The sequence below is a fragment of the Lagopus leucura genome, unplaced genomic scaffold (genome assembly GCF_019238085.1).
Source record: "Lagopus leucura isolate 7727_CA_CO unplaced genomic scaffold, USGS_WTPT01 Super-Scaffold_760, whole genome shotgun sequence".
NCBI classification, from domain to species: domain Eukaryota; kingdom Metazoa; phylum Chordata; class Aves; order Galliformes; family Phasianidae; genus Lagopus; species Lagopus leucura.
In genome coordinates, this window is record NW_024962257.1 from 1,940,754 (window position 1) to 1,963,126 (window position 22,373).

Below are 22,373 nucleotides of genomic sequence, written 5' to 3' on the forward strand. Positions count from 1 at the left end.
ATGCTGACGTCCTTCTTGGCAAGTTCAGGTTGTCACAGCCTCTCCCTCGCTTTGAGGCAATGAAGTGATACTCAGAAGAAAGCAGCAGGAACGCTGCTCAGTGCGAGATCTAAGCGAGGCTCAGAGCAAGAAGCATCTCTGTGCACACTCAGAGTTTAAAAAGGATTAAACACAACACTAATGCTGCTAACCCTAACTGCTCAGTGGGCATAGACATCTTGCTGAAAAGAGAAGCTGCCAGTGATGCCAGCCTGAGCCACAGGTCCTAATCCTTTATTCAACACGCTGCCATAGCTTCCTTTTAGCATGACTGATTCCTTGCTTTCTTGTTTAAAGAAAGAGTAAGACTAAAGGAATAGTATGATCAGTTAACCAATATGTTTAGCCATGTGCTTATATCTAACTGCTCAACTCAGCTGCAATTAGCCATATTCCATCATCATGTTTATAAAGCAAAATGACATGTCGAGGAGCATGTGTTGCTTATAAGACGACTCCTAAGGTGAAGAAGGCCTCTGGCTCATGCTGCATCTCACTGTCTCACTACATATCTTAGGCATGTATATCATTTTGTAAGTTCACATCTCGCTGTGGTGGTTAAAGAGAAAAAATTTAAGCAGCTAGCACAGCAAAGTGCCAAACAAGTTCCAGTCAAACCCCAATGCATTATGCAACACGAATTGTATTATTTCTATCGCCAAAGCAATGATGCTGCTTTTTTTTCTTTAATAAATAGCATTAAGGAGCACATGGTTGGTGTCAGACAACACTGTAATGCTAAAGGCACTCCTTCTCCTCTTGACCCCCACTGGCATTTCGGAGCAGTTCCATTTCCCAATGAAGCCCAAAGAAAAAATCACTGCACTGAAAAATCAGAAAGACAGTTTCGGATTCCGTATATCACTCGAAACAGGCAGACAGAAGATTTAATTGCACTTCATTAAAACAACAATGCTACAGTAATTACAAATGACTCTCTCCAGTCTGACTTTAAAGATCTACAACCTGCCAGAAAGATTCCCCAACAAACCACACCTTAATTTGTATCAGCTTTTTCCACCAATGTATTGACTTGGGAACATGAAGTTGCAGGACAAGGTCTTCCAGCTCTTTGCAAAGAAAATGGAGGTTTATGGGTGCTGAGCACCTCACAAAAAGGGCCTGAGAGCAGAAAGCTCAGGAATGGGGAGTTCTTCGCTTAGAAATTGAACGCTGCTTGTCACTAAGCAAAGATGGAGGATGCTGCACCGTGCCAGATTAATTAAGTTCTTTTTTAACATTTTAATAATGAAAAAAAATGCTTTCATGGCAGCTGATCAAGAAATTTCTCCGTAATCTCTCACGTACTGACAACATGTCAATGCTGGGTAGAAAAACTCTTGCAATCAGCCTTGGTCAATCCATTAGTGTAGCTGAAATTGTTCTTTTTTGTCAGCCTGGCATTTTTCCACGAGGTCATGGAGTATAAATCACAGAGCTCCTGTGACACTCTGCCAATACGTGATTACTCTTCTCCCAAAAAAAGCAAGTGGAAAGCATCCTGAGACTACTGTTACTTTATATTTGTCATTTTATATTTTCACATTGCCATCTCCTTCCTGAGCAACTTTATGTGCGAGGTACAGTCACCAACATAAGCAGCCCTAACACAAACCCTTCTAGATGTCACTTGGATGCGCATCCAAGAAGAGTAGGTCCAAGATTTCTAGTACCAACTGCAGGAGCTGGGGAAATTCTCAGCCTCCCTGCTTCCAGGAATTTGGTGTAAGGTACAATAAAGCGAAATGGTCTGTCTTACAAATCGGTCCTAGAGCCAGAAAGCCCTAGGCAACGTCAATCTGTTTGATCTCCTTTCTGACTGATGCAAAATATGCCCTCCTGACATTCAAATGCAGAAATAGAGGCCATTAAGTTCTCAACTTTGATCTGTTAAAGGAAATATAAGTAGCAGCCTGCAAGGTCCTGTTTTGTTTAGGTTGGTTTTTTCTTCTTCTTAGATGGGATCTGCCAACTGTAAGAGAAGAGGAGATCCTCCACCTGCCTCAGAGAAGCGCAGGAGGCAGACGCCCGCCTCTCATCATGCTTAAGAGGTGCAAGGCAAGCTAACATCACATTGTAACATCTCTAATTGGTGCACCACCCCAAAAGCCACAAAGTCAACAGAAGGTTTTCCAATAGACTGAGCACTGGGACGCAGCCCACAAACCATTCGTTTAGAAGTTCCTCCATCAGCACAGAGCTGCTCTGCCAGTTCTTACTCACGGGCCGCCCCATTCGTGTGGCCTAAGCTGACCCTGCGGTTGATGCCCTTAAACCATGCAGCGAAACACACTCAGCCCAGCTTCCCCAGGCAGGGAGAGGACTGGGGAAGTCTGTTCCCAGCGGGAGGCAAACATAAGAGGTGATGAAATGAGCTCTGCCTCCCACAGGACAGATGGGAGAGGTGAAGCGCAAGGAGAGAAACCACGCTGCAAAGGCAAGGGGAGCTTTCAGAGGCGGAATGTAGGAAATGCCCTCGTTTTGGTGAGTTAGTCTGCTAGTAGTAAATCTGAACTCCGCACGCTGCAGCTGCCTACTTCCTGGGAGCGTGTGTGCTTTCTGTTTTAAATAAGGTCAGCTTCTGCTCTCCATCGTGCCAACGAACGCCCAGCACTGACTCACATCCCAGTGTTAACTCAACATACAAGGCTGTTTTCTGATGTGAACGCAGCGTTTTCGTGCTGCCTTTGCAGGGGTTTCTCCTCGGATCGGACATGCAGCACCAGGCTCAGACAAACTGGCCCGGATTGTCTTTTTGTGAAAACAATGATAGGCTCCATGTTGGGTAGTGTTTTTCTTTAAGTAATACGACAGATGGTCTGGGGGTGTCGTTTCTAATTTTATGAAGGGGGTTATCAGTCATCTCTGCGCTACAATATAGCGACCAAATCTGTCAGAATACAAGAAAAGCCTGCCCACTCTGACTTACAAAACTTACTTTCCCAATTAAAAATGCATGCTTTGCATGGCAGGAAAGAAAACGACTCTTCTTCCTTCGTTTTCCACAAGATTCTGCCTCGTTACTCAGTAATATCAGACATTTTCTGCATGCATGCCCCATCCTGCAAACTCTTCCCATAGAAAATCATTCTTAATTCTCAAGTCCACCCACTGAGTTTAAACAGGGCTACTCGCGTGCAGAAGGGCTGGCAGCACCATGCACTGAAACGAAGGAGCAGATATCTGCTGGAGTGTTTAATTCTGTTCCTTGAGTCAAATCAGTACGTGCCATAAAGGAGAAATACAGCTACTGCACAGGCCCTCACCAAACCAGCCCTTCCCTAAACGCGACAGCCCTGAAGAAATACACATATTTCAGAAAGATCATCTCACCAACAGCATTCAAAACACAGCTGATCTGCTAAGCCAAGCCTGTATTACAGACAGTAAACAGGCCCAATCCTGTTAGCTGAAGAAAACACGGTAATTCCAATGTTGGATTAGTCACTCTGATAACCCCTCGGTAGGCATTACTCACGGCAGCAGAGACCGTGCCCAGAAAGCATACAGGCAGGTAGGAAGGAGCAGCGACTGCCTGTGGAGATCCAACCCTGCCTATGCAGCTCAGCATGCGTGCAAACAGAGCAGGCACAGGCTGAAAGGCCGAATATTTTATTTTTTAATATTGTTTTGAGTTCACGTCTTAAGGCATTACCATTTCACATTGAAATAGTGAAATATGCATGCCTCGTTTCTCTAATGGTTTCTAAATTGACACGTTGCATGGAAACAGCAGAACGAAGCTGTAAACTCGCGGCTGACCTCTTCAGTTTTTGGTCACACATCCTCTGGTTAATATTTGCCACGAGGTAAATAATTCTTTTCTGAAATACATTTCTCTCCCCTGCTACACGCACTGATGGATTCAGCTCCCGCCACCACTTGTCTGCTTGCCTCAGTGGAGCCCTGTGAACTTTTGCTCTCTTTTAAAAATGAAGCACGGCCTATCTGCAAATGCAGATGCACTCTGGTAGCTACAGAGCACTGACTTAAATACGGCATTCCAAAACCCCAGCGCTCAGCTCCAGCCCTTCTGCAGCACGGCCCTCCTCTGATTTCAGCAGTAGCACACTTGTCTGGTCCAAAGCAGCATTCAGTGGGGAGATATGCACTGCATCCCCCTCCTCCGCTGTGAAAGCTTCTTTAATTGCACTGATGATGGAGCACTGCTCTCCAAAAATATTAAAGCAATGCCAACAGATCTGGTAATTACTAATTGGTCTCTACGGTAAAGTACTTCGCCAAGAAAGAAACACTCTCATTTTCAGTAAAATGGGAAACTCTGCTCCCTAATCACATGAAAATTGAAAGCTATGTCTGTAAGACACCTTCCAAGCGTGCTGTCCTCCTGCTCCTTAACGCAGCACTACACCAAAGGCGATGAGTTGCACTCTAGAAGGATCCTGCAACTCTGAATGAAGGTGACTGAACCTGGCACAGCCCTTACAAAAACACACAGCATATGGTTTAGAAAGAGATGGCCCCGTACCAACGCAAGCAAGAACTCATTCATTTCTCTCCATGTTTGCTCCTCAGAGCGATGCGGGTTTCCCTTGGGCACATCAAAGGCGTCGGGTTTATTCTCTCACAACTAAGGCACGAAATCACCAGGAGCAAAGTGCATCCAGTGAAACCAACGATAAGCCAGCCGGCAGTCCTGCACCGCTCCGTCTGATTTACTGCTGCAACGATCTGTTTGAACTGCACGTTCTCACTACACCCATTTGCATGCCTAATGATGCAGAAAATAACCCCGCGCTGTTTTCTTTTGGGGAAAGTGTATTTGTCAGGGTGAGCTCCATGCACAGGTTCCTGCTCAAAATCAGCGCGGACGGTTTATTTTCCTTTTAATAAAGCCCAGCACTTGAAGAGACATTACTTCATTCATAAATATTGTTTCAAATATTTTAAATACCTCTAGGACAGTAGTTTAAAGATAACAGAGCAATGCAAGAACAACAGCAACCCTTACGGAAATTCTTCTCCGCCGAGAGACGGAGAACTCTGAAAACACTCAGGGTCACCGGGTCCCTCTCCACCCCGAACCCCACGAAGTTTGAACTCCCGAGCGGCCCCGTGGCCGCCGCCTCCCTCGGCAGCGCAGCTCCCCGCGCGGAGCGGAGCGGTGCCTCCCCCCGGGGCGGCGGCGGCCGCCGGCGCGGAAGGAAGGAGGACGGGACTAATTTACCTACGGAGTCAATCTCCAGGAGGCGCTGCAAGTCGCGGATGCTGTGGATCTCGCTGTGCGCCAGCCGCTCGATCAGCTCCTGCGGGATCTCGGCCTCCTTCAAAGACACACACACACACACACACACCGCGGATCAGCGCGCAGCCCCGCGCGGCGCTCCGCGGCCGGGGGATGGGCACGGGGATTCCAAGAGGACGCGGGGTGCCGCGGGGCGCGTTTGGATCGAGCGGGGGAAAGATTCGCCCCCGGCTCCGCCGCCTGCCGGAGCGCACCCGCGGGGCTGCGCCACGGCTCGGCCGAGCACCTCGGCGCGGCTGGGCTCTGGGCTGCCGGGCTCGGTGCCCGCCGGAACCGCGCCGCTTCTCCCCGAGCCTCCCCCGCCCCCTCTGGGAGCCCACCCGCAGAGCCGCCCGCCGAAGTTTGCCCGAACGGGTTGAAAGTTCGCGGCGGCCACGGCTCTACCGGAGCGGGGAGGGTACCGCAGCCCCGGGGCCGGGAAAAGTTGGAGCCGCCCCGCAGCGCCGAGCGGCGCGCAGCCCCCGCCCGACGGCACCTGTAGCGAAGCCCGGGACGCGGCCTCGCCGATCGGCCCCCCCCCGGGCCTCAACCCCCGGTCTGCGCTCAGCTCGGGGTCCGCACCCAACCCGTGCCCGCACCCCGCTCGTGCCGTTCCCGCAGCGCTGCCGGCTGCGCTGCGCTGTGCGCCGCGGGGGCGGCCGCTGCCGGGCGGCTCCGCTCCCGCTCTGTTTGCAAATAACCGCAGCCCGTTTGTACCCGGGGGGCGTGAATCTCTCTATTATATATCCTATAAACATGTGGGTACGCATATATATCTATATTATTTTTTTCAAGCGCAGCCAACAGCCCCGGAGCGGAATGCACGGTCATTCCCCGTGCCGATGGCACGCACGAAATGGCAACTTGCTTTCTGCCTCGCGGGGCTGGGCGGGTGCCTCCGGCCGGGCCGAGGCGCGGGGATGCCCGCGGGCCCCAGGTGGGCACAGCCGCAGCCCTTCCCCGCCCCGAGCCCCGGCTGCGGCGTCCCCCGGGCACCGAGAACGCGGCGAAGCTCTCGCACCTACCTCGCAGGAGGTAAAGGACAGGTAGCCAAAACCTATCAGCAAAACGCAAGCCCAGGTCCTCATCGCGGTCTAGTGCACTTTAGATACGGAGGAAAGGCAACGCTGATGGAGAGGAGCTGCAGGCCGGCTCCTGCCGCGCAGAAATTCAGTACCATCCCTCAGGGGAAAGGCAGCGGGGTGGCTTCGGGGGTCCTCCGCATCCAGGGTGGCTCGGGGCTGCCTCGGCGTGGCGGTGCTGGAATTACGGCGCTGCCGCTGTTTGTACGTTCCCTTCCAACGGGAGCGCGGCCGCTCTCCTTTCTGCCGCTCTCGCTCGCTCCTCCTGGCTCTTAGGACTAGACCAGCCGGTACTTCTGCATATTTGCTTAGATCAGACCAAAGTGAAACCCAAGGAGTCGATCCGGAGCGCAGCCGAAACGCCCATCACCTGTGTGGGGCGGCTCGCCCCCCTGGCGGGCGGCGCTGGGTCCCGCCTCCCCCCGCGGCCGCTCTGCGCCGGGACCGGCGGAGCTTTGGATTTGCCGGCGTCTCCCCCCGCCCCGCCGGGCCGCACTGCACCCTCTCCCCGCTTTTTTTTCTCGCAAAAAGGGCGAAAAATAAAATTACTGATACGGATCGAAACGTTTCTCTCTCTGAGAACGGTCCGCTCGGGGTTGAGATTTAAAAAAGGGAATTAATTAATGAATAATAGCAGCGATAAATCGGAGCAATACTGCGAGATCTCGAGGGCTGCCTTGGTGCAGTTCCTTCCTCACTTTGCACGGGAGAAAAAGGAAAAAAAAAAAAAAAACAAGGAAAAAAAAAAAAAAAAGAGGAGGAAGGAAAAAAATTATATATATATATATATATAATCTGTCTCTACGCAAGAAGATTTAAATCCCACGGGGAGCAGAGACGAACTGCAACTCCGGGCGGAGGGCGCACTCCGGGCTCGCAGCAGCCGGGCCTGTCTGCAGCGTGCGGCCGCCGGAGCGGCATTTAGCGCTGCGCGCTGCCAGGCGCCTCCCCCGCCCCTCCTCCCGGTACCCAGCCCCACCAACAAGTCGTGGCGTGGGGGCCGCCGGCAGCTGCAGCCTTGGGAGAGGGGTCTGCCCACATGCAAAAAGAGAGGGGGGGCGGGAGGGAAGGACGGGGGGGGGGGGGGAAAAGAAAAGGAGCCGGAACAGTGCCGGGGGTTGCGGGGCTCTCTGCGGCACCGGGGCGGGGGAGCTGCTGCGCAACAGCCGCCGTAACCTGACGGGATCCACCTTGTGCCCCCGCTGCCTTTTATATAAGGCGAAGAGATCGCCATGATCGCGGAGGGCTTGGGGTTATTTTTATTTTTTTAATTGGGGGAGGCTTGCCTTTGGCAGAAGGGGAGGGGCAGGGTGGCAGTGGATTGGGGTTGGGTTCTCTCTATCTCTACATATATATATAATTATTTTCGCGTAGCCTTCGTTGCAAAGGGGAAAGCTCTCCCCCCCCCCCCCCCCAAAAAAAACCAAATAAGAGCGAAAGGCAGCGGGCGCCCTGCGGCAGCGGCTGCGCCATACGCGAGTGCGGGGCTCCCCACCGCGGCCGCGGAACCGCTGCGCCCCCCCCCAACCCCCAGCAGCGGGCGGGGCGGCTCCGCTCCTCTCTCGCATCTCCGCCCTCCCGGAGCGCCGATGCCCCCCGTTCTCCCGGCGCAGATTGGCACAAGGTGCTGCTGCTCCCTGACATCTCCCTGAACTCATTGTGATTTAAATAACGGCCCTTTCTCATCTAAACAAAGCATCTTAATAGCAGATGCAAAGAATTCAGCTCATCTGAAAATCCAATAGCATTTAAGTGGATTAACTGCAATAACACAACTGAGGAGTGATACTATCCTTCATGGAAGACAATAGACTGTAAATGCACAGCCAGGGAGACTTATCCTTTCATCTCTGAATTTCCTTCAGCATTTCAAAAGCGAATGCTTTCTAGAAGCCCTGGAGGGCTCTGCGCGCTGCTGCTTGGACATGCTTCTAGGAAACAACCTGTGCTTTAATGGGCACTTTGCAATTGCATAGAAGTTCCCACCAAAACAGAAGTGGCCTTTCAAGTACGTTTAATTCTCCCTCGTGATGTCATGTAGGCTTACAGGGTGGTCTGCAGGACCACAACGGGGGAAAGAAGAAGGTGGGGGTTGGAAAGGGAAAGAGATGTAAAAGATTTGGAAGCACTTGAGAAAGGAGAATGTTGAGAGAATGTTGAGAAAGGAGAATGTTGTTTTCTTTCTTTTTCTTTCTTTCTTTCTTTTTTTTTTTTTTTTTTTGAAAAGGAAAACGCCGAGCCAGTGTGGAGCCATTCTCAAATGCCTTCTGATAACTAAAATGAGGAGCTCGGGGTGCCCCAGCCGGGCGCTGCGGGACACTGCGGGGCTCCCCGGCTGCCCCCACCTCCTGCACGGGGTCAGAACCGCAGAGCAAAAAGCGGTTTTGGCGGCTTTGGCTAAAAAAAAAAAATAAAAAGGAATGTCTGCTCTGCACTTATCAGTTCTTTGGGTTAAAGCGACAGCTCTTACGGTCTGTGATGTCATAAAAGCAACAATAACCAAACAGGGAAATAGAGTCTGGCACCGAGCATCTGTGTGCTCCTCTCTTTCCTTCTTCCACTGGGCAGCGTGCCTGGGGCCAGCAGTGCTGGAGCCCTCTCCAGTGGTACTCCTCTATGAAAGCCATAGAAATAGCTCTTACCGTGTTTGTTGTTCAAAAATCGATGCAGTTTTGGTTTTTCCTGCTGTCCCCTCTCTTGATGAGAAGCACACTGCAGCTCTTCTGAATCTGTCATTGCGGAGCTCAGATAAGCATCTCTCCTCCAGGTCCAGTTACACTCAGAGTAGCTTTTAACATCAGGCCGTTCGTATGGATTGTTGCAAATATTTGATAATGATGCAAGATATGTAGGATCCCAAGGGACCAAGGAGCAGGGAACACAAATGGAATTCACACGGGATCTGCAGGCAGATTTATATTTGGGCTGTCTGTCTGGTTATGAAACACATCGCCTCCTTCCCTTTTGTTTCAGAGACAAGTGCAAACTTTGTGCCATGGAAGTCCAAATCCTCACAGGAGTGCAAAAACCTCACAAAAGCCGATCCTGACTTCTGCGTGGCACCTTCCTGCAGTCAGCTAGGCTATGGAACATGTGTGCACCAAACATGAAGGTTCCTTTTTTGCGTGATACCTGTAACCACGGCGTGGTATTTATAGGCTGAAAAGAAAATCCATACAAAGACCAGAGCGTCATAAAATCATGTTTTGCACTTCTTTATTTGTCTGGAAACGGCAAGCAAGATGTCTCATTTGTCTCATTTGAAGCACACGCTGCTAGAAGCCCCTCCAATGTCAGGAATTATAATGGAATTACACTATGACAGAGTGCTGAGGGAGGATTTCCAGGGTTTGCACAGCGCGTGGTTTGGGGGAAGGAATGCGGTGCTCCTTGACACGAAATGCAGCTCCATCAGCAGCACCCGTGTGTTCTGCGAGCGGTGACGCACGAGGGCAGGGTGGCCCACATTGGGCTCCCAGCACCGCATGCTGAGCTCTGTTCAGTCCATGCAGGCTTTTAGAGACACGAGGAGCTCCAGCTGTGTGGGACCAACCGGTGTCTCAGAGCAAGGAGTGTGTGCTCAGAGCAAGCGGCTGTGAGCACAGGCAGGTGGGCAGTCAGGGCACAGCCGTGGCAGGGAGAGACGTTCCCATTTCTGCAGCGTTTGGGTTGAGGGTTGGGTTGGTTGGGAGGAGCAACCTGTTTTAGTGCAGAGGCTGCATGGGGCTCGGTGTGCTCTGGGGTTTTATCCTGCCACGGCTGCTGACGATGGACTGAGAGCCACAAGTGTGTTGGCTCTGGAAAGAGACCACAAGAAATGCCCTCCGCAGTTGAGCCCCACACCACGTCAGTGCCTCGCGGGACAAGGGGGTATAAGTTCAGCCCGTAATCCCAGGAAGCTCACCCACTTTGGATGGTTTCTCTCTGCTTTTGACCATTTTGTTGGCCTGAGTTCAGAGGGGCACGTGCCACAGGAAGGTTTTCTTCCCTCCTCTCAGTTGCCACCTGCCTTCAGGAACAGAGCTGTCACAGATACAGTGCGGAACAGGCGGCAGTTTGCAAAGCAGAGTGCTGACAGCAGGCAGGAGCACTTCTGTCCTGACACCTGGCCCAGGAACAGCAACAGGAAAGCTGTAAGGAGAGCAAGCAGGAGAGCTGCTGTTCCAGCACCACAAAGATTGTTTCCTCCTTTTCCAGCTCTTCCTTTTGGATCCTTATGCCAGCTCCGTCTCTCTGGCCAGGCTTTGTTTTCTTTGAAACTTTTCTTGGTGTGACTTTCCAGATGCTTTCGTGGTTGATAGTTTTCTTAAATAGATGTGAGATGCAAATCTGCTCCAAGCTTTCAGCTAAGCAGGGTGGTGAGAAGGGACTCAGAAAGATTTTACAGTGTCCCTGCAGGTAAGGAGAGAGGTGCCCATGGCCTGTGCCACCTGTGCACCTTGACATTTGATGCTCCAGTATTTTTGGAGAGTGTTTGGTGTCCTGTGAATGGGGCAGGGTCCAATAAAGCTGTTGCACTTGTCCCACGTTGACTTCAGCAGGGATAGACCCAGCTCTCCCTGGAGAAATGCCCAGGTTTTGTAGCAAAGGCAGTCAGTAACACTCTGATGCACACTCCCCCTGCCCTTCGGGCCGAGCGGTTCAGTGCTGAGTGACATGAGCTTCACTTTCAAGGCTGAGTGGGACCAGCAGCCCTGCCAGCCTGGGTAGCAAGATACCATGTTTAGGCATTGAGCAAGGGCTCCTGCATACCAGCACAGCCCGCTATTTTGGTGGGTTAGATGCAGTTGTTCCCCACTCCCCACCCCAGTGAGGCGGTGGAGTTGCTGCAAGTCGCAAATATCTTCTGCCTGGTGGTTAGAGCTATTAAAAATGGGCTGTGCTTTGTCAGTGATGTTAGTCCATCCTGCTCAGTAAGTGTAACAGTACCAGTGCAGCTTAGGGTATCCTGCACTGAAATGTGTTGTAAATGCCAGAAATATGCTGTGGGCTCAATCTCCAGAGCCCCGTGCATGGTGTACATTTATCCTCAGCAATGTGGGTGTAAAACCCTTCTCTTCTGACTCAAATCAAAGCCAGTCGCAGGGATTCTGTGGAGACCATCCAGGATGTAACTCAGCCATGCTAACTACCATAAAATTGTGATATTATTCTTCATTGTTTGTAGCTTGGAAGCCTGCAGAGGCCTAGCTTGGAGCAGTCCATTTTATTAAGCTCCATCCAAACACCATCCAAACACAGTGAGATAGCTGTTCCTCCCAAGAATTCAAATTCTCAAAGTGCAGGCCGCTCCGTTTGTGTTCTGGTATCCATGCAACCTTGTTGCTTCTACAACATTACACATTTGTCCTGTGAGGTTCCCTCCCTTACAATAAAAACTCACAGGAGTGATGCACGCGTTCTCAGCCCTGTGCACACCAGAGGCTGCAGGACCCGGCCGTGCCCAAAGGACACAGGAGGTATGAAGGCTGCCCAAGTGGAATCGCTAATTTATTTTGAACTGCAGATGTTTGCAATGGCTGTGAGTTTTTCCTAATTGAATTTCTGACCCTTTTTGTCAGAGAAACCCAGTTAATAGAGGAGAAGGAGAGGAGCAAATGGAAAGCGTGACTTTCTTTAAATAAAAAAAACAAAGAGAGAAAGAAAAAAGGCAGAAAAGAAACTGTGCTGCAGAGTTCTGTACAATTTTTCTTTTCATTTTCTTCTTTTCATTTTCTTCTTTCGTTTTCTAAAAATACAGCATCCTTGTCCTCACATGGTCTCGGAGAATGCACACAGCTGGCAGGGCCATGCACGAAATCTCCAGCTCACTGCAGTGCCACCCGAAGCCCACCCTCCCCGAGCACCTCCATCCTCTCGAGGCATTTTGCTGTCACAGACCCACTTGCTGTGGTGAGCAGAGCAGAGCAAGGAGGCCGTGCAGTGGCACGCAGTGTTCAGCAGACCTGCCCAGGGAACTCAGTGCTCTGCAGTGCTCACCCTCAACACTAAATGCTTATGCAGTGTCTCACTAAGAGCTGCGGAAGCTCTGTAGCCACGAGGCACGTGGTTGGACATGCAGAAGGATGTGGTGAAGGCCAGCAGCCCGCCTTTGACCGGGGTAGGTTGTGGATGAGCAGATGGGAGCAGCTGCTTCCTAACCCAACCAATCTCTCACCTGCAGGCAAGTTTTGGTACCACCCCGCTGCTCTCCAGGAGCAGTAGAACTCTCCCAAGCACACAGTGGTCGCATCGCTTGGCTGTGCCACTTATAGATGTCTTAGCTCGGTCAGTGACCTGCTAGCCACTGTTCCATGTACAAGGAGTGTGTTCTTGCACATGTTATGGTGCTGGGCTACCAAGGGGACGTGTGCCGCATTTACACCAAAAGAAAATTCCTCAGTTTTCTCACAAAAACTGAAGTGCAAAGTCATCTTCTCCATCCTACTGAATGCAGCACGAGTTTGCCTTCCAGCATCAATCTGTGATGTGGTGCCCAGCAGCAGAGATGCAGAACACCTTCCTTCTTGGAAATCAGTGAGAAAGGCTCTGTTAAGCCAAGTGTGGGCAATGGCCCTTTAAGCATTGTCTGTTTAACTGTAGCGCGATCTCTCCTGCACTCGAGTGCTTTCCATAAACAGCAAGTCATCCTGGAAGGGGAGGGAGAGGATGATAAATAATCCTGTTATTCATGCGACTGCGTTCTTTCATGAAACTGGGAAAAGGCAAAATAAAGTGGCGACTGTGAGGCTGAGAATGAAATCCAAGGCGGTGGGTTGTGTCGCTGCAGTTATTTTGGGCTAAAAGAAAATCTGAGAAGAGAAAGGTGAGCAGGAAAGGTTTTAAATTCCAAGAAGCAAGCAAAGAGACGAGGGATAAAAGAACAGCTTTTTCTGCATCCCTGCTTTGTGTCTGCAATAATAGCTAGGGCCAGTGGCATCCCTGTTGCCCGACTCTGCAGGGAGAAGGGGATGCTGGAGCTCCAGCAAGGGCAGTGGGGCAAGGAGGGGTCAGGGATGGGCAGAACCTGGAGAGAAAATCCCATGGAGCAGCAGGGAAAGAGAGCAGAAACCTGTTTGCTGAGGGACCTTGGGAATGGGCCGTAATGAACTGCGAGAGCTAATGTTTGCTCTATCCGGCTCTGCCCCTGCCCTGCCCTGCTTCACGCCATGCCCTGAGCTGGCAGCACGGAGCCCAGGCCTCCCTCCAGCCTCCTGCAGAGCCCGCAAAGACAGCTGTGGGGCTGTGACATCTGAAGTCACAGCAGCCGTTTGCTGGCTGTATGTGAGTCAGAGCCCCATGTCCCTGCAATGCCCCTGGAAACAGCCCCACAACACTGCTGCATCTCCAGGTACCAGCCCAGCATTGTGCTGAGAAGGCACACCAGTGCCTCTAAGGCTTCACACATTCATGACAGTGGTGTGGTTTCAGGACTGGGACAAGGCTGGCCACGTGGCAAACATCTCCAAAAAGTGTCTCTTAGTGGCATCAGCCCAATTCCTGATGAAAGCTTCCGCCATTGTAAACAAGAAGGTCTGAGAGTGTAGGCATTGTAGAGAGAGAATTCCTCCCCATGTCCTACATATTTTCATATGGGGGTTAAAAAAAATGAGAACGTTTAAGACGTCAGCTTCTCTGCTGTTATAAATGGGGCTGGCTCCCTTGAACTGCAGGCTGGTGTGTCTGTTATGTCATCACTGTGCACAGCTCCCAGTAAGGCAAATGGAAATCACACGTGGTGTGATGAGGACGGTGCAGATACCTTTGTAAGTACTGCAGAATCACATGAGCCACATGTATCTTTCCTGAGCAGCTCTGCCAAACCAGCAGGTGTTTTTTACATCAGCTCCTATATTAACACGCTCCTACGTATGTCTGGCGCATCTGCTGCATTAATGATCCTTTGGTGCGTAATGGCTGGGAGAGTTTGTGAAGCTAAATGCCACGGGCAAGAGCCCAGCCATGGTGCATACAGTCAAATTGCTTGCACTGTTTCTGTTAGTGTCACATGGTTTATTTCTCTTGTTCCTTCACTACAACTTCTTTCTTCCCTCCCTCTCACTGCATTTTTTTCCTTGTTTCTGCCCGTTCTTTCTCTGTTCGTGGTTTCCAGATCTCCGCAGTCTCTTTGTTTCCTCCCTCTTTTGCCACAGCTTTCCATCTCCCTTCAGCTGCAGCAGTGCTGGAGCAGATGGGGGCTGTGGGCTGATGGTCCTCTGGTGCCCTGCAGAGGGAGGGCATGCCACCACTCCCACACCAGCTGCAGTTCCTGACAACTGTGGAAGCAAAGAAGTGGTAGAATTTCCCAAGGGTGTCCAAAAGTTGTGTAAGTTCATCTCCTGTTGAAGTGGGAGCTGGGAGCATTACTGCATGAGAAGGATTTCAAAAATAGTCTTCTATCCTCCTTTGTTTGAAATTAAGATGTCAGCATTCAAACGCCCAAGCTAGTGTTGTATCTGTTTCCATTGCTCATGCTTTTAGTCTCACAGCCGTTGCCGTGGCCCTTCATGGAGGTCTCACCCTTGGTCTCTTGGCCTACGGCTTAGTTTTCTGCCATGCTCCGACAGCAGCCTTGCACACCGAAGCACAACAGCTGGTGGATCTCTTATTCATGGCTTAATCACTTCCCCCTGGAGGTGTGCGGTGTGCTGTGTGGTCTTACTCAGTGCTGGCTGTCTGAGGGATGCCGGGGCAGGGTCAAGCTCAGCCCAGCTTCAGCCCAGCACTGAGCCCTATGACTAACGCCGAGGCTGGAGGGCTCTGCTGACGTCACCAGGATGGACCTGCTTCTTTTCCTGGCTCTCAGCAAGCATTTCATCTTCTGGAGCCTGCGCTACCACACCCTTCCCACCGCACGCTCACCCCAGCATCACACCACTCACTGCCCACTGGGTTTCCACACATCTCCTCTGACTTTCCCCAGGCCCATCTGATCTCATAACCACATCTTCCCCATGTCTCTGGTCCCACCCTCCGCAGGCGCTGGCTGTGGCACTGCTGCTTTCCCATCCATTCGGAATTCCCCTGCGGCCCCTGAGCCACCCATAGCTGTCATCAGGAGCCTTTCACTGGAAGAGATGCTCTGCGTTGCCTCGTGTTTCTTCTCCTGGTGGTTGTGTAACCCAAACTGGCTGTTGATTTAATTGGAAATGCCATTACTCCGAAGCAGGGCCTCAACATACGCAGCATTTGAGCGAGATAAAATAGTGATAGGGAGCCAGATGGCTCAAGAGACTGGGAATCAGCTATGGAGTCTTTAACTTCTACATCACTGCTTCAAAATGCAGCTCTGATCCACTCTGTGGTTGCAGTCCAATTTCCAGCACATGACCGGTGATGCCAGAAAAGCTTCCCCCACTGAACAGCCCTGCTGTGGCTCAAGACCTGCAGTGTGTGTGGGCACCTTGGCCCGGCCAGGTGGGCTGCACAAAGCCTGCATGGTGACAGCAGACATGCCCGCATGTGGCTGGTGCCCAGGGACATTCAGATTGCAGGAAACGTGTTTTCTTCCCTCCCAAATTGCTTTGAAGCCATTTTGGGAGCAACCTATCAGCCTGGTCACCTGGAGACTGTAACTCATCCACCCAGCAGGAGGCTTCTCAGGGCTGAGGGACCCTGGGCCAAGGGAGCAGCACCGAGAGCAAGAAGCAAGACAGTGGCATCTGGAGTGTCGCTGGGGTGAAACAGTTTGAGAACAAAATCTGGCCATGCTCATAGGACACAAAACCATACCAGGCTAAGCAGTGATAGTCCATGATCATGATTATTTTCTAATCTAGCTACGTATGCATTAGAAAAGAGCGGGTGTCAGCAAAAGCGGCAATGAATTGATGCTACTGGAGCAAGAGCGAAGCAATCCAGCCTTGCAGGTTTCCTTTACCAAAGCCATGACTGATAGCGCATCCATCTCCTTGCTGGTGAAGCCTGTGCTGTATATGAAGGTAACAGAGCAAACAGCTTGACTGGTTTTCCTTGCAAGGCCTCTTGGCTTGTGCTAGGCTCTGTGTTGTCCCTCCTCAGCCACACTCACTTAAGCTGCTCTCTCCCAAGCTTCACTTGCCCCATCTGGAAAGCTGCCCAGACGTTCCCGCCCCAGATTTAGGGCCAGGACCCAAACAGCAGAGTCAGGCTCATTTCTCGGGTTGTGCCCCTGGGCTCCCTGCAGGAACCCTTCATGCCTTCCCCCTTGTTTTGACTGAAGATTCTCCCCAGGTCTCCCCGTACACCTGGCTGATGGCCATGTGCTGCCAGTGCTGCCGCAGCACCCAGCCCGCCCCACGCCTGTGGCCCTGGGGCTCTGCTTCATCCCATGAGTGGTTGTTTGGTTTATGTTCGCCTATCAGGCTGTGACCTTGAACTGGCTTCTCTCTTTAAATTCCTCCCACTTGGCTCTGCCCACACTGTCCACAAAGCCTCGCAAAGAAATGCAACTTGGAAGAAAAAACATATCCAAGAAGAAAAAAAAAACAACCTTCACAACAAAATGTCCTTCCCTCTGCCGGCAGCACTGCCTGGCTGTGGTGTTCCCAGTGCTCCCCCCATTTAGATGCAGGGTCTGTGTTTCTCTGCTCTCCTGGCTCTGCAACATCAGCAGCCACTCCATTGCAGGGCACGGAGCACGCACACAATGTGTGCCCATCCACTGGGCTCATCCCAGCTCTGAGGGCTGCCCAGAGCCACCACACTCCTGCAAAAATGTGATGCATCCCACATCGCTCCTATGGTATGTATCTACCTTGTGTCCCATATCACTCCTATGGCATCTGCATTTATGCACCTTATGTCCTATATCTCTCTGTCAGTAGCTGCATTTACCCAGTGCTGTGCCCTGTGCTGAGCTTATGAGAGGCCCAGAGATCTTCTTCTCCACTGTAAAGAGGCAAAGAACCCCCATCCAGTCTGATTTGATAGATAGATAGATAGATAGATAGATAGATAGATAGATAAAAGATAGATGGGGTTGTCCCTGCACAGTGGCAGCTCCATGTGTTTGGGGGGGTGGATAGCTTTGTATTTGCCCTTGTGATTTCATGCCAAAACCATTTGCAAGTTCAGCTTGCTGCTTAATTCTTCTCCCCTTCTCCCCAGCTACTCCCAGGCCCTAATGAACTCACCCGTGTTTGTCCCAGCTTCATCTCCCCTTGCCCTCCCTCCTTAATGGTCAGACTTGGCTGCAGGCTCCAGGCAAGTCTTTCAGAACGATCAAAATAAACGATGCCATACGCAGTACTGTTCTCACTCTTCCCCTCAGCCTCTATTTTCAGCAGTTACTTTGGGATGATAAATAATTTACAGCGAGGCTTGGCACAGCAATGGTTAAAGAGACAAAGCTGGGCTGACGCAGGAGCCTTCTGGACAGAAGCGGTTTTATAAAGTCCCATAAAGTGCTATTTTTTTCTTTAGGAAAGGAGTGGATTTTTTTAATTTTTTTTTTAATATATAATTTTTTTAACTGTTGTGAGAACAGGAATGTTTCTTTTTTAGCCAATTCCACATACTTTTTGTTACAGGAGAAGATGCGGTCTGAGGGTTTTAGCAGAGGCTAAAACAGGGGAGAACTGGATCTATTTTGGTGGCTATCAAGTGGGTAGGAAACAATCAGCAGCGCTGCATTACAGACGAGCCCTGCTCTGCAGACAGCCCTCCCCACCTGCGCAGTGCCCCCAGGGCTGCACTGCTGGGGGTCAGCATGCAGATTCCATCCAGTTTCCCCATTTGGCTGAAATCCATTCCTTTAATCCTGCCCTCCTGGGAGCTGAGGTCTCGTGTGCTATTGTTTTTGTGTTGAAATGAAGCATTTTGATTCCAGAGGTTACTTTCAGGAGCCACGGAGCCCTTCCCATCGCCATCCTCTCTGCCCAGTGAGAGGTGATGCTGGTTTTTGGCACACGTGGTGCTACAGACACGATAAAGGCAGTGAGGTGCTGGCAGAGGATGCCCAGAGAGGTGGAGGTACCCCAAAGTCAGACAATGGGACCTAAGCATGTGATGGAGCTGTGGGTGTCCCTGTGCGTTGCAGGGAGGGGGACAGATGGCCTTTAGAGGCCTAAGTGAAATGGTTCTATGACTCTGTGACACACAGTGGCCCCATTGATTCAGGCCCGTAGTGATGGGTGGGATGAGATAAAAACAAGAGGGCAGAATTCTTAAGGTTAATCTGCTGATGCCAAAGGGTTGTCTTTGAAAATAGCACACGGAGAGTTTTCATTGGTTATATTCCCACTTAAGCAGCCTCTTTCCACACATCGCTGTGCACCCTGTGGACATCAGCACACGTTTGGGGCTTCCACAGCACGGTGGGTTTCTGGAGGGACGCACAGAACTTTTCTTCAGGACTCTGAAAGAAACCCCCTTTGGGTTTGTGCTTCTGCACACTTAGAGAATCATCAAGGTAGGAAAAGTCCTCTCTGATCACCACGGGCAGCCCCAGCCCATCCCCACTGTGCCCACGAGTCCACATCGCTCAGAGCCACCCCTGCCCTTCTCAGCAGCCGTGGGAAATATCTCCCCTTTTGGTGGCTGTTGGGATTGAAGCACTCTGATTGGCACCTCACAATTTTCACTGAAAACTTTTGCACTAAATGGGAGTTTTCTGACAAACGACTCAGGCAGAATGACCTTTTGTACTGCGAACAAACTGCGATGAACGTGTTTTTGGTGGATTTTTTTTTTTTTTTTTTTTTGATGAGGATTTTGGTATGACATTATGAATCCTGATGGGAGATTAGTGAGCGCGGCTCATTATCAGTGTGTGGAGCATCGCAGAGGAAGGATTGGAGCTTTGAGAGATCTTCAAAACAACCGCCCGATGCCAATAAGCAATTTGAGATACAAATGGAGCCAAAAAGCAGAAACCGTGAGCTCAAGTCAGCACTGATGTAACTCCTTGTTCCCCCAAGGCTGAATTTGCCTAAGGAAAGTCAAGCCAGGGAGCGGATTAACTTCTAAGAAACTCAGACTGAACAAATTACGGCAATTAATTGGTGGGGTCAGCAACGAAACCATCGCAGAGGAAAAGAGGATTCATTGGTGAGGAGCTGAGAATGGAGCCTTTGCAGGACATATGGGGCAAGGTGGTGAGGCAGAGGTGGGTGAATGACCTTTCCAGCCACCAAAGCAGACCGAATATGCTTTGCTGCCGCCCGCTGCTTTTCAGTGTATGCCTGTAATGTTTGGAAAACAAGGGCCTGTCTGTCTCTGCTGAAACAGAAGCAACAAAATAACACTGCTTGTTAGGGAAATGCCAAAACATGGAAAGATAATTGAAACATTCAGGCTGGCTGCAAGTGGGGATGAAGGCAATAAATCCTGACAGTGCAGCGCTATCTCAGGTGGGAGTTAACTGCTGGTCCAGCTCTGCCCACTGCCCCAATCCCTGGTCTGACTTTATCCGCAGTGCTTTGCCCAAGGCCACGACCCCGTGCAATGCAGAAAGGGATGCATTTGTTGAAGCAGGGAGATCTGCGTCCCTCCTGCTGCCATCTGCCCTTCCTGGAGCAGTTCTGTGCTCTGTGCAGGTGCAGGGAAGTAACTGCAGGTGAAACGGGGCCCATTGGCTGCATGCATGGGGATGCTGCCGTGGGCACAGGGCTGCCATGCTGCTTCTGCACATGCAGCTCACACAATGCTTCCAGAGCTTGGTGGTGCCTGGGAATCCTCAGGGACTCCAAAATTGTCTCAACGTGAATACATTCAGAATGAGGGAACCACAGAATTCAACTAAATAGTTGGTGATATAAAAGAAGACACAGATTTTCCTTCTAGTTTCGTGTGTCATTGAAACTTGAGCAATAGAGGGGAAAACCTGGAGAAAAAATAAGAGGGAAAAGAAGAGAAAGAAAAAAGAAACAAGCCTGCAAACAAAATTAGGATCCCTGAGTCTTCTGCTTATTACATGGCAACTGAGGTATGTGATGCTGCAGAGCTGCTGGCGACTGGCCTAGCCCTGCTCTCAGAGGAGCCCCGGAGGAGCTCTGGGAGTCCAAAGGGAATCTGTGAGTTGTGCTGGGGGAATCGCCCCATTCCTCCCCTGCTGCAGCCTGGGACAGAACCTGCTTTCGCATAGTGCACGTACAGCTCCTGCCACACAGCACTGCAACTCGAGGCCTTGAGGCATCGCTGTGAAACTCGGCTTGCTGTGGGTGCTGCCCTGCTCAGAATTACCTCTCTTTGGCAGAATGCAGCCATTCCTTTTTCTCTGCTGTTACAGTTGTTCTGCAGTGAGAACTCAGAGTGGAGCAGCTCACAGTGCGCAGCAGTGCCTCTACCTTCGGGTGGACGTGTGGATCAGATGGCACCGGATGGTTTCAGCATGAATCACACAGCCTCTGGAACCAACATTCCCATAACCTAAATCTATCACAAAGAACATAAACCACATCAGACGCCCGTTCTCGGATACTAATTTGCTAAGACTTTGGAAATCTCTTATATTAAACAGATCGTCTCTTTATAGGAGAAGCTGCCCTCATTACACAAAGGGAGGAAAGGGACCATCTTCCATCAGGGAAGGCTGTTTAAGTTTTCCCAGCTTCCTAAAAACCATTGTCTTGTAAACTGAGCATTCCTCTGCTGTCCCGTAGACACAACAGTCCCCATCCCGGCGCGGTGCAGGCCAGCTGTGGGCTGCCAGAGCCCTGACCCAGGCACTGTGGGCACAGCATCCTAAGAGGCAGGAGCCCTGCATTTGGGATGGATGTCCCCAACACACTATTGTGCACTGGGGCTGCAGGGTGCTGCCAGAAGTGGACCTGCTTGGGCTTTTGAGTTTTTCTATCTCTAACAATCCAACTGCAAATAGCAGCAAATTGCCAGCCCTTAACACAACATCACATCTTCCAGGGAAGATTTGCCTTCGTGTGATGATAATCCCAGGCAGCTGCATTCAGCACCAGAGGATGATGCACAGGTCCCTGTTTGTGTCCGTGCTCTGTGCTGTGTGCAGCCACCTGGCCTTACACCACACATTGCAGAAGGTGCATCTTCCCAAAGGCATTGCATTACCAAAGGCACCGAGTCGCTGAGCAAAACCATTATTGCAAATATCATCTGAAGTTAACCTTAATAAAATCCAAGGTAAATATTTATAGGCACTACAAAAGTGGCTGGATGTGTTTACAGTTTGACATTGTCGGAGAGAGGATTCCATGTAGATTAGTCAGCTAATCTGCTGTAATCTGCTTAAAAAGCACCGAAAGGGGCTTCTTTCACTGAATCGTGTTAGCTCTATGCACACAGTGGCTTCAGATACAGAATGGACTCAGACACGGAGGACATTTAATCTCGGGCACTGCTTGCATCGCAACACGGACACATCTCCTTCCCTCAGATCCATGCTGTGGGGCCTGATTGTAATGGAACGTGTTGGGCTCCTCTTTGCCATGTCCTCACTGTGGTGTTGGAGCAGCATGGCTGAGGATACTCTCCTTCCTGGGGAGGCACCTGCAAGCGGTTGGCATGGAAATGGGCCTTCCTGAGTTGATGGTTTTGGTGGCGGAGCCGTGTAAGGTCCCCGTGCACCATGTCACTGGGGAGAGCACGCTGCTGGTTCTCTTCATGTTTCTAAACATTGGGGTGGATGGAAGTCGCCTCCTGTTCTTTACCCACCTCTCAACTTTGCACACAAGGAAATGGCAGCTCATGGGGATTTCGGATCTCAGCACAGCTCCTGTGGCTCTCTGGCTGCTCAGAGCCACGTGCTCCCCATGGACAGGGCTGCAGGGCTCTGCCTTGAGCCTTCACCAACCGCGGAACTCTCTGCACACTGCTTTCAGGCCCCATATCCTGCACCTCCATTTTCTCCTGACTGCATCTCCCCGGTGTCAGCGGATCATTTCAGTGTGGGTCCCTCTGAATAAAACATTCATTTGGAGTCCTTCCCCCCGCCCTCAGCAAGGCCTTCCCGAGCTGAATGCAGTGGCTCAGCTCCAGCACGCACAGCTGCCGTCACTGCTGCAATTCTTTTGCCTTGAGAAAAAGCATATACAATTTAATATGCTCCTGGCACAGCAGCTTTTCTGTAGCAGAGG

The 22,373-nt window shown here is 51.0% G+C and overlaps 1 protein-coding gene and 1 long non-coding RNA gene across 8 annotated transcripts in view; one reads left to right on the forward strand and one right to left on the reverse strand.

The window, feature by feature from the left end:
• Positions 1 to 6,785, reverse strand: part of PDGFA (platelet derived growth factor subunit A) — a 33,204-nt gene extending 26,419 nt beyond the window's left edge. For all 7 annotated transcript variants that reach the window (XR_006177618.1, XR_006177620.1, XR_006177619.1 and 4 more), the window contains exons 1-2: positions 6,310 to 6,785; positions 5,228 to 5,324 (exon numbers count right to left, since the gene is read on the reverse strand). Coding sequence is in view for 4 of the 7 variants with exons in the window: in XM_042864286.1 (XP_042720220.1) it covers positions 5,228 to 5,324; positions 6,310 to 6,372 (160 nt within the window). In the remaining 3 variants the exon portion in view is untranslated. The remainder of the gene's footprint in view (positions 1 to 5,227; positions 5,325 to 6,309) is intronic.
• A 552-nt stretch (positions 6,786 to 7,337) lies between these two features.
• LOC122176303 lies at positions 7,338 to 8,790 on the forward strand. The gene is made up of 3 exons (XR_006177688.1): positions 7,338 to 7,395; positions 8,232 to 8,374; positions 8,594 to 8,790. It is a non-coding gene; the product is annotated as an uncharacterized LOC122176303 (long non-coding RNA).
• Positions 8,791 to 22,373: the final 13,583 nt, after the last annotated feature.